Source organism: Ambystoma mexicanum, chromosome 3p (genome assembly GCF_040938575.1).
Source record: "Ambystoma mexicanum isolate Mex_15411 chromosome 3p, UKY_AmexF1_1, whole genome shotgun sequence".
NCBI lineage: Eukaryota > Metazoa > Chordata > Amphibia > Caudata > Ambystomatidae > Ambystoma > Ambystoma mexicanum.
Window position 1 is genome coordinate 891696305 of NC_090925.1, and position 16424 is coordinate 891712728.

General features: G+C 46.9%; 1 protein-coding gene across 4 annotated transcripts in view; it reads right to left on the reverse strand.

Moving 5' to 3' along the window:
• CHD6 (chromodomain helicase DNA binding protein 6) overlaps positions 1-16424 on the reverse strand; it is a 2307824-nt gene that overhangs the window by 1346915 nt on the left and 944485 nt on the right. For all 4 annotated transcript variants that reach the window (XM_069652122.1, XM_069652123.1, XM_069652121.1 and 1 more), the window contains exon 17: positions 4972-5136. In XM_069652122.1, the coding sequence (XP_069508223.1) occupies positions 4972-5136 (165 nt within the window). The remainder of the gene's footprint in view (positions 1-4971; positions 5137-16424) is intronic.

Below are 16424 nucleotides of genomic sequence, written 5' to 3' on the forward strand. Positions count from 1 at the left end.
AATATCACCCAACCTGTGTTGGTACTCTTTATCGACTTAAGAAGTGTTAGGCAGAAACCTGTGCAGTTCCCTCTGGGACCACTGCAAAAGATTTAAGTCTACAGGTGTTGGCAGTAAACCCACTTGGTAGCAGTCTGTACCACACAGATTCACTGTGGTAGCTGCGGCTGAGCAGTCAGACTTCCCTCAAGAAGAGTTAGACAGTATATAGAGGATACAGGATAGGTACAGAGAAACAGTAGTATAAGCAAACACTGACCAGAGCTAGGTGTAAAAGTATATACTTATTTATTTGAAAGGCACACTCATAAATTACACTAGCACAGAAAAAGGTAAGTAAGTCAAAACACAGTCACTATTAATTATATGTACATCCCTAGTCATTTGTTGGACAAGTCTAAGTTAACACCACTTATTTCCAAACAGAGGTGAGCGCTTAACGTTAGATGGCACTCCAACAAGTTACTGAAAAGGGAGGGAAAAAGGTAGGAGTAATGCAAACATCAAAGTAAAACACTTTTCACATAAGGTTAGAAAGACAATCAATTGTGGGACAAGGAGAATTGGTTTGGGGCCCGCTTTAGAGGGAGCCAGGCGAAAATATGCCCAAGATCACACAATGTCACAAGTCTTTACAGGTGAGTAGAAAAGGTTTTTTTCTGAGATTAGAAAAGTTTAGTTAGGGTGTCCCAGGCTTACCCAGGTTCGAGAGCGGAGGGCTAAATCTACCCCGTACAATCGGTGGCAAGGGAAGCCGGGCGGAACACAGTACCTTTAAAAGTGGAAAGGATCCTCCAGCGGTGGTAGTTGTTCCTGGTAGTGAGTGCAAGTCGCGGCGTCGTCCAGGGGAAGAGGTGATCCCGACGTGGAGGAAAGCTGCAGATCGTTGCACTACCAGGGAAGAGACCAGCCGTGGAGTTTTCCGGTCACAAAGGATTTTACCCCTCTTTCGCGGTTGAGGTAAAAAGTGGTATCCCGGTTGCTGGGGTGCTTGGCACAGGCCAGGCGGCCACGAGATGCTTTGGGACGGTGAAAAGAAGGCAGAAACTGGTTGTCCCCACCAGTCAAGGGAAGAAGACTCTCCGGCGGGAGATCTCCTCTGTCGTCGAGAAAAAAAAGTGGTGAGACGGTTCTGCAGGGCTCCACCGGTGGTGTCGTCTTGGCAGGTCGGCTCGGCTTCTCCCTCTTCGGCTTCTTAGGTCCTGTGGCGACTTCTGAAGAACCAGTCCCAAAAACCCTGCTTTTATGCAGCAAACCCCCATTCATACAGCCTAGCTGTCACTCAAACATGCTAAGTGGTGAGCGGGGGGCTCACCACTTGGGCCAATCACACCAGAGTGCGACTTGAGTTGGCAAGGCAACTCAGTCCAGGGTGCCTAAACCCCCCCCCACACCCCCTGTGGTACCCAGACAGAATGGCACCACTTTGGAGGGCTTCTGTGCAGAAGCCCGCCAAAAGTGGAACAAAGGCTCGACTCGGGTTCAGGGTTACTGAAGTGAACCTAGACGCCATTTTAGCGGCGAGTTCTGGCAAAAAATCCCAACCGGTGAATTTATTTTAAATAAATAAACCGGCGGTATCTTTAACATTGCACCAAAAAGTGGTGCATTCAAAACAATGGGAAATCCCATTGGGAAATATTCCGGTGGAATATTTCCGTGGTATCCACTGCCACCAGCCAGAACTCGGCGAGGGGGGACGGGACAGTACCCCCTCGACAACAGACCCAGGGGCAATCTAATTGCCCCTACCAGTACTTCCACAGTAAGATGGTTTGTACTGGTTAAGTTCCTAAGTTAAGACTAGTAAAGTCAATGGTGACTTTACAGACCCAGGGAGACAGTAGTCAGCGCCAGGGTGTGGAGTCTATGTTTGGGGGTCACTATGACACCCCTGTGTTACTGCACGGAGGGTGCTGTGTAACACACATTCAAAACCCAATGATAGCCTATGGGGAAAAAATACCCCATAGCCCATAAGCACATAGCAAGTCACAGAAACACTCTCAAGTCATGTCCAAGAGTGAGGGTAAGAGTCTCACTCTTGGCAGGAGAAAAAAAATAAACCCCAAAAATCCAGCAAAGCTGCTGGGGGACTCACTAGGTTAGGAAATTCAGCCTAAACAGAGAATTCTCCCTAACAAGAAGCATGAAAGGCTTTTTGAAGAAAAAGAAAAGAAGACATTTGAAAAAATACATATTTTTTTTTAAATTTTATTTTCTTCCAAACCGGCCCATGCATGGCCAGAAACCGGCCCCCACTCCCCAGGGACGATTTCGACCCGGCCACGGGCCAAAAGGCCAAGGGGCCTATCCAGCCCTGACCATCTTGAATGTGTCCTTCTGCAAGTACAAGTTCAGAAGCCTCAGATCCAAGATGGGGCAAAGGCTCGGACCTCTATAGGCACCAAAAAATAGAATGAATAACAGCCCTTGCCTCGTTCCGAGTAGGTCCCGGGTCTATGGCACCATTTGCCAGAAGCTGATGGACCTATTCCAGATGGAAAGGGTCAGGAGGAAAGAACTGGTTGTGCAGGCGATGGTCCTGAGGATAATGAGCAAAAAGGCAGACCGTATCCATGGTGAACGAGGCGTTGGAAATCATCAATTCTTTGCCAAATTGGGATATCCAGTCTCCAAAAGGGATGGATGATGGAAGTCTGATTCAAAGAGGCTTTGCACCTGCGGCAGCAGAGGATATTGTGGAGGTTGTTGCGTCTTCTCTGGGGGCACCACCACATTGATGCTTATTAGGGTGGTGCTGCCCAGCTTGCCTGAGGGGACTGGACTTCTTCCCCTCTGGGCCTAGGAGGTGAAGCAGCAAAAACCCCTGCACATGCCTTCAGGGCTTGAAGGTCAATGTTGCAGGAAAACTAGTCCCAGATACTTTGTGGTCGCCTTCGAAGACTGGAATTTCTGCAGAGATTTGTGAGCTTTCATAACAAACTGGTTGTTGCCCCCAAATTGCATATCTAGAAGCTTCTCCTGGACATCCAGAGCAAAACCGGACGTTCTCAGCCAAAAACATCTCCTCAAAACTGTGCTGGTGAGCTTTGACCTGGCCACACAGTCAGCGGTGTACAGGCCCAATTGGAGGATCAGGTCATAAATCTACTTGCCATCCCTCAGTACAGCCTCAAACCCATCCCTCATGTCAACCTCAGTGAAGGGTTCTGCAGCTTCAGAGATGTCAGACCAAAGCTGAAAGGAACGTTTGGCTAGGGCACAGGAGGTGCTGATGCATCGCAGGCACAGGCTTGCAAAGCCCAAAGCATTCCTGCACAATGCATCCAGTATTTTGCTCTCTCTGTCAGGACAGGAACAGTGGATATGAGGATGCTGGCCTGTTCGTTTTGCCAGATCCCAGTCAACAGCCAGGATCAAGGCTGATTTGGATCACAGCTCAAGGACAGGGGCCTCCACCTGTTGGTTGAATGGCAGCAGGGTTTCCTTGAGTCCTCGTCCAGAATATCTGTGAGCTCAAATTGTACCTTGCGTCAGGAAGGGGGGGGCAGACAGTCCTAAGTACCCACCACATTTGAAATCAAAAAAGCAGCCTGAGGCTTACCTGGAGTGGAAGCAAGGAGCATTTAACTCAGGCAAGGCATCCAGGCCACTTGTCTCCTGAAGTCGACTGCAAGATCCGCCAAGTACCCTTGTTCGCCATAGAACTCCTCTGGGAAGTCCCTCATTTCCTTAGACTAAAGAGGCTCCAAACCCAAAAGGAAGGATGTCCTTTCTCATAAATGTTTAAGTTACACATGAATGCAACCATAGAGAATGAGGCATACGTTCAAGAAATTGCAGTTTAGCCAGTGCTGTGGAAGGAAGCGTAGAAGTTAGAGTAACAACATCTGAAGATTGAGCGTTGCGACCTCCAAACAGGTCTGGTCTGTCGTTCCTGCGGTCAAGTCCGAGGGTGCAGGCCGCACAACCTCTCGTTATATCTGCTAGTTCAGCCGAACACAATGGACTATGTGTCGAGGCCGAAGACACTGGCGCCTTGGCAAAGAGGTCAAACATTTTTAGCTTGAAGGCTTTAGATTCTTCTGGAGTAGAGGATTGGGCGCAGAAAGGTACCTGTTGTGCCTGATCCTTAGGATGGTCCCTGGAGTGATGGTTCCTCTTCTTCTATAAACTACCAGAAGACCGAGGCCTCTTTGGTGCTTCTTGTTCTTTTTGTCATTGCGGACCAGGGACCACGCTTCTGTGCAGCGATCTGCGCCAGTCAACCTCCAATGAGTTACTAAGTCACTCTTCACCTTGTGGAGGAAAGTGAACAGCTTCGCCTTCTGTTCCTGTATGGACTTGGGGTGTATGGACTGACAACGTGTAATCCTGCGTGTTGAGCCCCTCACTGAGGCAATAAAGACAAATCTGGTGAGGATCTGAAATGGACATTTGACACCCGCAATCTGAGCAGGGTTTCAACCCTGAAGACTTTATCGTAATCGGCATAACATAGAAAGTAATCGGAAGCAAGAAAACTTCAAAGGAGCAGTGTTCCTAAAGCAAGCAGAGGGTGCAGAAAAAAGGAACTAAGGTTATGGTTCAGTGCCTCCATTTGTACTGGCCCTGACGTCATGACTGGCACAGGGCAGAAGATTTTTTTCTGAAGAGCAGCTGCGCTGGGAGATAGATATTAAAGATGAGGAATTTGTGTTAGGAGGAATCCATTAGAACTTCTTGTCGTTAATATTCCTTCATTCAGTTTTACAGTATACGCACCGTCAATGTCTAATTTCTCAAAAACTATTAACTTCATCCCATGCAAGCTTTTACACAATTAGCCTTAATGATCATTATGCATTACACCATCTACTATGAGTTCCAAAGAAGGCATATTTAAATGGAGATCGCAAATGGCATCGATCCTACAGGCTGGCTGAATATATAACCGTTAAAGTCAGTCATTGTAAAATGCAATCTCAGCGTGGGTGAGCTTTACGAAAGAAACAAAGCTGAACGTACCCCATTTGTGCTACTTTTCCTGTTGATATCCTGCAGCACAGCTTTATCCAATCCCAGTTTCAAACTAGCTTTATCAAACATCTCTCGCTCATATGAGTTCCTTGTTAGCAGGCGATAGACTTTTACTGCTTTACTCTGGCCTATTCTATGGCAGCGGGCTTGAGCCTGGCAAAGAAATAAAAAAACATATCATGGTATACAATGAAGAACTGCCTTCCTATTTTAGGTAGTCAGGCAAATATTGGGAAATTAGGTGCATTATCAAACAATGATCCAATCGATGAAAGAAACATAGAAGACTTTTTTTAAACAAACATGATCACATCTCACTCAAAAAGAACATTTACCTACCGTACGTAACATTTTGTTACAGATATGAGATTTTATCATCACATTTTTAAAAATCATTATTTCGGAAAAAAGAAACATTCAACCATAAAAGCATAAAAACACCTAAAACAACAATAAAAACAGATGGTGTCAGGACACAGCATTAAAACAATACCAAAGTTTTATAAATACTTCCTCACTCTCAGCGGCGTCAAAAGCTTACAGCATTTAAACTTGTTCCAGGATGAGCTGTAAACAAACTGGACAGGACTAAATAAACAAACAAGCTTAAGAGCAGAAATTAGGATTCACTGAGTGCAGCCTAAACAGGACAAAAGAAAAAAATGCAACCAGTCTTCTGCACAACGTAAATGACATAGGCAGACTAACCTCTAGATGATGACCAGACCAGGTAGGTACGAGCGATTAAGCAGTAACTTGGTCTTCCAAAATCTGATCTGGTCATTAAGGTGCGTGTGCATAGATTGTTTTACCATGACAAGTGAGGTACTGGCCAGCTGCTTTATCAACAGAATATAGGAGGGTACAGTAGGGTTAAGAAGCTAATCCATTCTCTACTGACGATTATTTAGTTTAAACATTTTTTATTGTGTTATTGGTTTAAAACGAAACCTTTTACAATTAAGACAAGTAGATGAAAACAAAAATAAAAAGTAACTTAGACAGAAAAGAACGAACAAAAGATTTATCAAAATTGACGATTCAGTCAAATCAATCATCCATACAATGAATATACAATGTTCACAGAGTGGAAAGAACGAGACACACCCTAAGGAAGTTCATTGATTCTCTTAAATGTCTCCACCAGGAAACCATGTCTGAGCAACATACTCTCGCTCCACAGAAGGCCGGCCTGAAATGACTCACCCAAACCATTGGATTGAGGAGGTACTACAGTTTTGAAGTGTTTAGACACGATGTCCGTTAATGTGTTGCAACCTAAGGTCAGATGTTTAAAGGTCTCTACAGTAGATTCATGTTGGCAATGTAACGTAGAGCCAGCCTCGGAACTCCAACCCCCCACCCGCTCCAATGTGGGAAGTTGGTTAAGTCAGAAACAGAGATAGAAAGTACAGATACAGGTAACAGGTAACACCTCCTGTTTTCTAGAGAATTGTGCATATTCGCTATAGCTCTTAAATTGGGACAAGCCGTCTATTGTAAGACACCAGCCTAATGCAAAATGTTTTTTCTTTGTCATGGATGGTCTAAGGGTCAGTTCCTCTTCTGTGGAGTTGATTCTGTCCAGGATCAATTTACTCTTGACCCTGAACACATTTAACAACTCCAGGGATTGGTTAACCACTAGTTCACCCAAATCCGTGTATAGAGAATTTATCAGAAACAAATCATTTTTGAGTAGTTCAACAATTGCCTCCATTGTGCCCGGGCCTAAATAGAAAATCAGACCTAGCTCATGTCTGATGACACAATTTGCTACGATTTCGATGAACCCAGTGACTATACAAACGATGCCCTGAATGGTGTTTAGGTTTGAACCCAGGTCAAGGATGGTCCTATCTAAACCGTAAATAATTGAAGGCTCCACTTCAGCTAGATAGTATTTAATTACAGGGAGAAGGGGGAATTTACAAAGGTTTGAATTACGCCTTCTCATCTGGCAAATCAAGGGCCTGGATTTCTCTTCCTTTCCAAACTATATTCCCCCACCTTCCAATGCATCACTTTCGGTTTTGACTTGTTTGAAAAAATAACGACCTTGGACTTCCCACCTTTGATCAGGAGATTATTCTCGAAATAATTATGAAAACTTTTTTTGGAGGCACAAGAGGGTTTTATAGAAAAAGACCAAATCGTTGGCAAATGTCAGGAAATTTAACCTTACGTGATCCAGATTAAGTGGGAAAGTTACTGCCTTCGTCCACAGTTTTTCTAAATCAGTATTGTAGACGTTAAAGACGGTAGGTGCCCTGTCAGAGACAGACAAAGGTCTGAACTGGACCCAACACACTGCCCTCTTTAGTCAACCTGATCTGGATTGTAGTGTTCTTAGGTAGGTTAGCCCTTGGTTGAACCAGTTTAAGAGGACCTGACCGTTCAAGCATTTTATTCCATGGTAGGGTTCTATGTTCTCGAACGCGCTGTTCATATTGAGTGATCTGTGGTGCTCTTTTTCACAGTTTCTAGGATATGTCCCATAATTGTGGCATTAAGGGGCATACTCATAGCTGCTCAGAAGCCCACCTGAAAACAATTTAGCACTCCCATGTGCACCAATGAACAATTAAGATCTCGCAAATGCAAGGAAGAAAATATTTTGCAGCCTGCATCTAGCAGCGCTATTGGTGTACAGTTGTTTGGGTCGGTGGTAGCACCCTTTTTGTAAATGGGAATGATGATTGATGCCAGGAAGGAGGAAAAAGGTGAGTGGAAAAGATAGATGAAAACAATGACTCCAATGGACCAACCCAAGCTTCAGGATTGCTTTTCAGCGGGACCAGCGCAAGTCCATACGGACCAAGTGATCTAGACGCCTTGGCCCTCGAGATAGCCCAGAGCAAGACCTCATCTCTCCAGGGATAGGCCGACGTTTCCAAAGGACCCGTCAGCCGAGTATCTTCTGTGACCACCCTTTCAGGAGAGGTAAACCTGTGAGTAGTAGGTTAACTAAGTACTTTCTGCTATTACACAGGAAATAATTCTTTTAGGTGAACCAACCCTGTCCAAAATTCAGAGATGTTAGAATGCTTGAACTTCTCAAGGCTTTCCTTGATATAAAGTTGGATCTTTAAATTCTTCACAGTATTCTTGTATCCTTGGAGAATATGTCTCTTTCTTGGAGTATGGACACAGTCATTTGGTCTTTGCAAAGATCTCTAAAATGTTGTCTCGCGACTTTTAGCATCAGCAATTCGACTGTCATAAACATGAGACAGTAGTTTTAGATGTTGTATCTTGCCCTTGTCTGTTAGCAGCTTTAGATGCTCTGATATTGTAATGTTGAATCTGTCGTTCTTAAATACAATCAAACTGTTGTCTCCTCTTAAATCCATTAGTCTCATTGCTTTGGCTTGAATGATCAAATATTCATGACAGGTAGCGACGTTCCACTTCACTGTTCGCCCTCCCCTAGCCACAGAAAGGGGGACCATGAACCGGGAGATGTTATGTAACTTGACCGCCACGTCCATATTAAGATTTAAAATTGAATGGCCATCGAGTCCCAAGTGGTGGATAGTTAGGGATCCAGGCAGTGAATATAAATAGTTCGACATATAAATGTGGTCGATCCAAGAGGACGAGGTGCCTCTGCGCCAAGTCGTCACCTCCCCTTCCTCAGGTCCTTGACGGGGTAAAACCAGCTGTAGGCCCCATGTTTGCATGAAGCTATCCCATTGCTGACCATGTGCAGTGATGCTCTCTGCAGGGCCCAACGGGATTGCTTGTTTGTGTTAATTCTCCGGCTATAATAATTTTAGGGGAACAACCCTGGTTCAGCCGCTTCGTGAGTAGATCGGCCAACCCATCTAGCATAAAAGTGAGTGACTTCCTCTGCGAATTTCAGTAGAGATTGATGATGAAGATGTCTAATTTAGGGTTTTCTAGTAAGAATGCAACAGCTAGTAAATCATCGAGACTGGGGATTTTTCCTCAAAGTTGGCCTTCACACCCAGATCAATGGCGATGGCAATGCCACCCAAAGGTCAGTCTGTCCAGGCTCTGGTAGCTAATTTGGAAAAGGTGTGCAACCCTTCGAATTCAAAATGAGACACAGCCATTGTTTCCTGGAACAGTAGAACATGTTTGTCCCGAATAAAGTTTGTTTGGTTCGATAGCCTTGTCTAAGTTACTATAGCCGCAAATGTTCCAAACTGGTTAGTAAAAGTTACATGGGTTAAAGATATTGTTGAACTGGTCTTGAAATTGTGAACATCTTGAGAGCAGCCTCCAGCCATGACCAATCCTGAGCAACTTCAGTGTTGGCCACGGTTGTTTGATTGCCATGAGAGGCTACAGGAACAGTTGGTTCTTGTCATTAATCTCAGATCATTGACGTTGCCCTTTTATTGGGCACCGTTAGAAAGATCCTAGTGTCTTCCGCATTTTTGACCTCATATAGGTCAATGCCCAGAGATCTTAACGTTGCCCGCTCGTCAAGGACCTATCTGGTAACCAAGTTAGAATAGAAGTGGCACACTAGTTGGTTGCAGCCTGTTTCAGAAAATTCCACGTAATCTATGTCACTAGAACATTATGGATTAAGGCACTATAAAAATAACATATCATTATCATTAACATAGAAGCCGCAGAGCTTGTATCACATGGAACTGTTCCAAGACCTTGCTACTGTCCATAACTATGTCACTGCTGATGTAGGTTATATTTGACCATCCGATTGATTCTGTAACCAGCCTATTGGTCGAATTTATGTCTTAGGAAAACCAGTGTCTATTGCCCTTGGGGGATCGGTCAAGGAAGCAAGTCCATTTTGATATGTGTCAACAGACTGTGTACACTGGACACCTATGACACCTGTCGTCGTTATCCAAGGTGGTGACTTCTTTGTACAAGGTCCATTGTTTTACTGTAGATAGATCATTCTGCCTTTCTGTGGCTTGTGACGTCGATGTCAAAAAGTAAGTCATTATTTGTTAGTTAGCTTTGTTCCCAGTCACCAGGGCTGCTATGTGGTCTTCTTAGATCGTTTGGCAAATTAAACCTCGTTGTGGAGAAGCCTGAATTTCCTAAGTGGATTGGTTGTTTGACTCCTCCACCATTGGCAAATATCTCAGGAAATATAAGGAGGATTTCCTTCTGTTTTGCGCGACCTTATTTTTTGTCCTCTTTTTTTGCTGTTGCCTTTGCTTTCTTTTAAATTTTGCTCTTGTGTTCCATGTGTTGACTAAATAAATCAGGGAAGAGGTTTAGTCCAATACAGTTCATACACCCTGAAATTAAAACCTACTGTAGGAGCATTATGTAATGTCAACATAGGGCTGTTTCCCAAATGACATTAAATGGGAGGCGATGGGCTGTTAGGTGTCAAACACATCACTTTTGGATCAGGGCATATCTGGAACAGACGTTATGAGCAGGTTGTCATTGTTCAAGACAATGTCATCAGCCTCTTTTGGACTTTCCCCTCTTCTCGTTATTTGTTGTTAAACTGAGCAATGTTTAAATTTGTTTGTCAATGCCTGTAATTTGATACAAATTGTTTTATACTGTTTTCTTCATGTTGTCGTAGAGCCGAAGTAGAGATTCAGGCGCTAAGTGTAAAGCAGAAATCGAGGCTGGGCCCAAAGACTGCATTCTATAAGATCTAAGAATCCCACCTGTGTTGAATAGTCTGTGGCATGATGAAGTAGTCGGAGTTGGTTCCATTAATGGTACCAGGTCTTTGTAATAGATCTAAGTTGCGACCAGTAAGCTGTTTCACTTTTTGCACCAAGGTGGGGGTGAAGGGCGGTATTAATGATGTGCTCCTGCACACTCCCTGTATTTTTGTTGAGATCACCCATATTCCTACATAAGCGTAGAAAAGATTTGTCCAGGATGATTGAGTCCTCAAGGTTAATTTGGGCAGGAGTGGTAAGGCATGATGCAGTCTGGGCTGGATCCACACCCTGTTGCCCAAGGTCGGAATCCTCCACTGCATGTACTTTTGCCTGAATTGTAAAGGCCATTAAAGGATTTATAAGGGGTGGATCAAAACCCTGATCTAAATCCTCACTCACTGACCCCTTGTCATTAGAAATAACAGTTAAGGCCAGGTCTTCCTAACACCCAAGAACATTGGACTGCTCTAGTAGCGGCTTCAGTTGCATGGTACAGAGCAAAGGTGCATTAGACAAAGAACCAGTTAGTCATGATGTGGGTGGGTTTTCCACCAGTTTGGCCGAAAAATTATATTTTTGATCAAAGTTTCATTTTTTAGAACCAGACTGCACTTGAACTGGTTTTGACAATTGAAAATCTACTTTACCAGTGGTCATTTTAGTCCAGGTGTAGTCTCGGGAGCAGTCCAGTTCCATGAATTTTGCTTGCTTACTGCACGGAGCAGCTGCCATAGTTCGAGCGCAAGAGAAATTAGATCACATAAACAGCAATAAAGAGCAATAAACAGTGCTTCGTAGCTGCACTAGCAAGGAGTAACAGTTAGTAGTAAATAAGCGAGGTACACTGATGCTGTGCAGAATAAATAGCATTTTAGGTTGATGGCAGTCAACTGTTCCAAGTTCCCCCCTAAACAAAGTCACGTGGCTATGGCCGCATCTGCTTCGTGGAGCAAATCGTCATGAGTATAATTTTAAACAGAACAGGCACTAAATGACTTACTGCGTATTCATGTTTTCCGTAGGCTTGAGCACAGTACAAAAACCGCCTGCCGATACAGGCCTGGTATTACGTTGTAGCTAGGGGTGTGGCAATTCTTGGCAACGGCAATGCTAAGAACATACTAACCAGCAAGAGATGATCAATGGAACCTCCCGCAGAGCCATAGAACACCGAAACACACTGCAAACACTCTGCTAGTATTAGTAGGAAAGGAGCCTTAGACAGACTGGTCTCGCTGACACAATGTAGCCACTGCAAATCTTGCTGGAACGCTCTGCAAACACTTAGCCTGGGGATTATTAAATTAATATGACAAACGTAACGTGAAAAATTCTCTGTTCACAGGCCTCAACCAGTGAATTTTGTATTGCACATCACCAAATAATAAAATACTCCCAGTGAAGGCATCAGAGGAATTGAACCAAACTAAGCACCAAAGTAGTAAGGGGTTAATATTTAGGTAATCTAATTAGCTCAGTCATGTATTAATGTAGGGAATGATTGGGGAAGTCTTACGGGCATCCTCAGAAAAATATTCTCTGTCACAGATAATGCACTCATATCCCCATAACAATAGATATCCGTTCAAGATGCTGCTGAATCCAGTCTTTGCAGGATAAATGATGACAATGGGTTGCACTTTAAGCTTTGCCAGATGAAAAGGTGCAAAACTTGACTGCTTCATTCTAGGCAATTGTTTACAAACAAGGTCTGAACCAATCCACTCTCTCAATCAATTGCACAGCAAAAGATACAATGTATCACTGCATTTACTCAACGACATTAATTAGAACGTCTGTAATGACAGTCCCTTAATTCTGCATAGTGGTCAAACAAGGTCTGCAGAGCCTTCGAGGCATGAGCAATTAGTCCTGCATCATGAGCCTATAAAATTAGTTGCAGCAAATGACCACCCAACCTGGGAACATCAACATCTGTATTTATCAAGGTCATTTATACAAAACGAACAACTATGGAGCTAGAACGTACCCCTGATTAACCGTTTGGATGCAAACAGTGAAGAATTCACCAGTAGGGCCATACTCGCTAAGGAACAAGTTACTTACCTGTAACTGTTGTTCTCCAGCATGGGTCTGGCATGGATTCACATGCTCTTGAATATTCCCCGTCAGGCCGGGAATCCTCGGTATAGAAGAAAAAAAAAATCAGTATCAGTTTCGTTTCTGATCTGTCTTTCTTAGTAGTAACCAATCACCGGTCTCTGGGTCATACTGCCCCCAGCCAATGACTGCCCTCTCCCTAAGCCCCGCCTCTGGCAGCCATCCTCAGATTTAGTAGCACGTAAAGTGGCAGTATGACCAAGTGAAGAGCCGCAGAGGGGTAGGCGGGAGGGTTCGCATGTGAATCCATGCGAGACCCATGCTGGAGAACAACAGTTACAGGTAAGTAACTTGTTCCTTCTCCAGCATGGCGTCTGGCATGGATTCGCATGCTCATGAATAAGAGAATACATAGCAGTACACACATGCACAACCACGGGAGGTGGCAACAGGCTCAACATTAAGCAATACAACAACTCAACATTAAGCATCTCTTACCTCCTCACCAGGCTCACCTTAAGCGAACAGGTTGCGCAGCACTGCTTGGCCGACACTGGACTCCTCCCTGGAGTCCCGATCGACGCAGTAGAATCGTGTGAAGGTGCGCGTCGACCTCCACGTCGCAGCCCTGCAGATGTCCAGCAGGGGCACACCAGACAGGAACGCCGTGGTAGCAGCGATCGCTCTGGTCGAATGGGCTCTCGGACGGCCGGGCAGCGGTCGGTTTGCCAACCGGTGACAGTGCATGATGCAGCAGGAGAGCCATCTGGAAATGGAAGTCTTCGAGAGAGCCTTCCCTTGATTCACAGTCCCAAAGTTCACAAACAGCTGTGATGTCTTCCGAAAACTCTTTGTGCAGTCCACGTAGAACTTCAGCGCTCTAGCTACGTCCAGCGAGTGTAGAGTCCTTTCAGCCGGCGACGAAGGAGACGGGAAGAAAACTGGCAACACCAAGGGTTTGTTGAGGTGGAAGTCTGACGGCACCTTGGGCATGAAGGAGGGGTGCGTCCTCAGCACCACCCTCGTGTCGTGAAACGTCAAGTATGGCGGCCTGCAAGATAGGGCCTGGATCTCTCCCACTCGTCGTGCGGAGGTGATGGCCACGAGAAACGCTGTCTTCCACGAGAGAAACTTCAACGGTGCCGAATGCATAGGCTGAAATGGGGCCCCCATGAGCCTGGTCAGCACCACGTTGAGCTCCCACGCCGGGGCAGGGGCCTTCACCGGCGGGAATGATCGGAACAATCCTTTCATAAATTCCTTCACCAGACGATGAGACCACAAGGACGCCCGTCCCGTAGTTCTGGTGTATCGTGAGATGGCGGCCAGATGTATCTTGATGGAAGCGTGAGCTAGTCCAGCCTTGGCCAATGACAGTAGGTACGGCAATGCTTGAGGGGCCGTAATCCGCAGATGGTTAATCTTCTGTGCACGGCACCAGACAGAGAACCTCTTCCATTTATGTCCGTAGCACTAGAGTTGAGGACGCCCTGGCCTTTGCAAGAACCTCTCTGCAGTCGGCCGGGATGTCGTACCCTCCAAACTCTAGTGCTGCACGAGCCAGGCATGCAAGTTCAGCGACTCCAGGTTGTGGTGAAGAATGGCGCCTCCTTCTCGAGAGAGAAGATCTGCGTCCGTCGGCAGCTTGACTGGTGTGGACGTTGACAAGTCCAGAAGGTCCTGGAACCAGATCTGTCTCGACCACGCCAGTGCGACGAGGATCATCCTGCACCGGGACCTCTTGAGCTGGTTGATGAGCCGGAGCAGCAACGGCAGCGGAGGGAATGCATAAAGAAATAGGCTGTCCCAGGGGAACGAGAAAGCATCGCCCATGCTCCTCGACTGGGGGAACCTGCTGGCGAACCTCTGGCACTTGGAATTCGTCGCCGTCGCGAAGAATCGATCTGGAGTTCGCCCCATCGTCGGAAGAGTCGATCCACTTGATCCTGGCGTAGTTCCCACTCGTGGCACGAGCGCAGCTCTCTGCTGAGTGAGTCGGCGATGGTGTTTTTTATTCCTGCCAGATGAAAAGGCACCAGAAACATCCCTTGGGCGACGGCCCAATGCCACAGATCCTGGGCTTCCTTGGATAGGGCAGGGGATCTGGTTCCGCCCTGCTTCCGGATGTAGAACATCGAGGTGGTGTTGTCAGTGAAGATCCTCACCACCTTGCCCTTGAGGGACGGAAGAAAAGACCTGAGGGCCCAGAACACTGCGCGGAGGTCCAAGATGTTGATGTGGAGTGACTTCTCCTCCGGGAGCCAAAGGCCTCTCGCCGTGAAGATCTCCGGAGTGCACTCCCCAACCTTCCAGGGAGGCATCCGTCGTCACCTGGTGAGCTGGGGTCTGAAAGTCCGTGTCCGCCGACAGATGAGAGCAGGTACCCAACCACCGGATCGCCTGACGGAACGTCTCGTTGAGAGGGATCCGGTCCTCGAAGCTGCCCGTCAACTGGACCCAGCGGGCGTTGAGGAACTCTTGTAAGGGGCGCATCCGAAGCCTGCAAAGGCGCACCAGATAAATGCAGGAGGACATCATCCCGAGGAGGGACTTGTTAGATCTTACCTTGGCCATGTCCGTGGCCAGCAGACGCTGCACCTTGCCCAGAATGGTCCTGGTCCTTTCCTCCGACTGCGAGGCCAGCCGCGCCACTGTGTCGAGCTTGGCTCCCAGAAACAGGGCGACTTGTGACTGAAACAGGGCGACTTGTGACTGAACCAGGTGGGATTTTGGAAAGTTGATGGAGAATCCCAGGTACGTGAGCAGCTGGACGGTCTTCGCAGTGTGCTCCACGGCGAGCTCCCTTGTCCTTGCCCGGATGAGCCAGTCCAGGTAGGGGTAGACGTGGATCCCCTGTAAGCGCAGCCACGCCGCCACCGGTGCGAGGCACTTGGTGAACACCCTGGGTGCCGACTTCAATCCGAACGGGAGGGCCTTGAACTGGTAGTGCCGCCTTTGGACCACGAACCTGAGGAACTTTCGGTGTCTTTTTAGAATGTGGATGTGGAAGTACGCATCCTCAAAGTCCGACGACGACAGGAAATCGCCCTCCTCCAGCTGTCCCAGCATGTGCTGGAGGGTGACCATCCGGAACTTCTGTGCCTTGATGTACTTGTTCAGTCGTCGCAGGTCCAGGATGGGGCGCTATCCTCCTGTCTTCTTTTTTACGTGGAAGTACCTTGAGTAAACTCCGGAGCCCTGAAGCCTATTTGGGATGAGCTGGATGGCACCTTTCTTGAGAATCGCCCTTACTTCCAACAGTAGTTGAGGGATGTGATTTTCCTTCCTGGCCACGGGTGGAACGTGAGGGCACTTCTTCTGAAACTCGAGGGCGTGCCCTTGGGCCAGGGCGTCCAGCACCCAACGGTCGATGGAGATGGACTCCCACACGCTGACGAACCTCGCCAGCCGGCCTCCCACCAGGGTGCTTCGGCGGGGGCCCGACCCCACGGTCGGTTCAATCTTGTTTGGAGGCCGCCTTGCCTCCTTGACGTCCCGGTCGACGATGACGGGCACCACCTGACTTGCCGCGTCCCCTGTAGGCTTCCTTGTATGAAGATCTTGCCGCTTGGCGGTACGTGGAGGAGCCACTGCCGGATCCCTTGGAGGCACCTTGTGTGCCTTCGGAGCTCCGAAAGGACGGCCGTCGTCGTTGGAGCACTCCCAGTGCCCGGGCAGTCTCCGTGTCTGTCTTGATGGCCTGAAGTGACTCATCAAGTGCCTTCTCAAACAGGTTGTTCC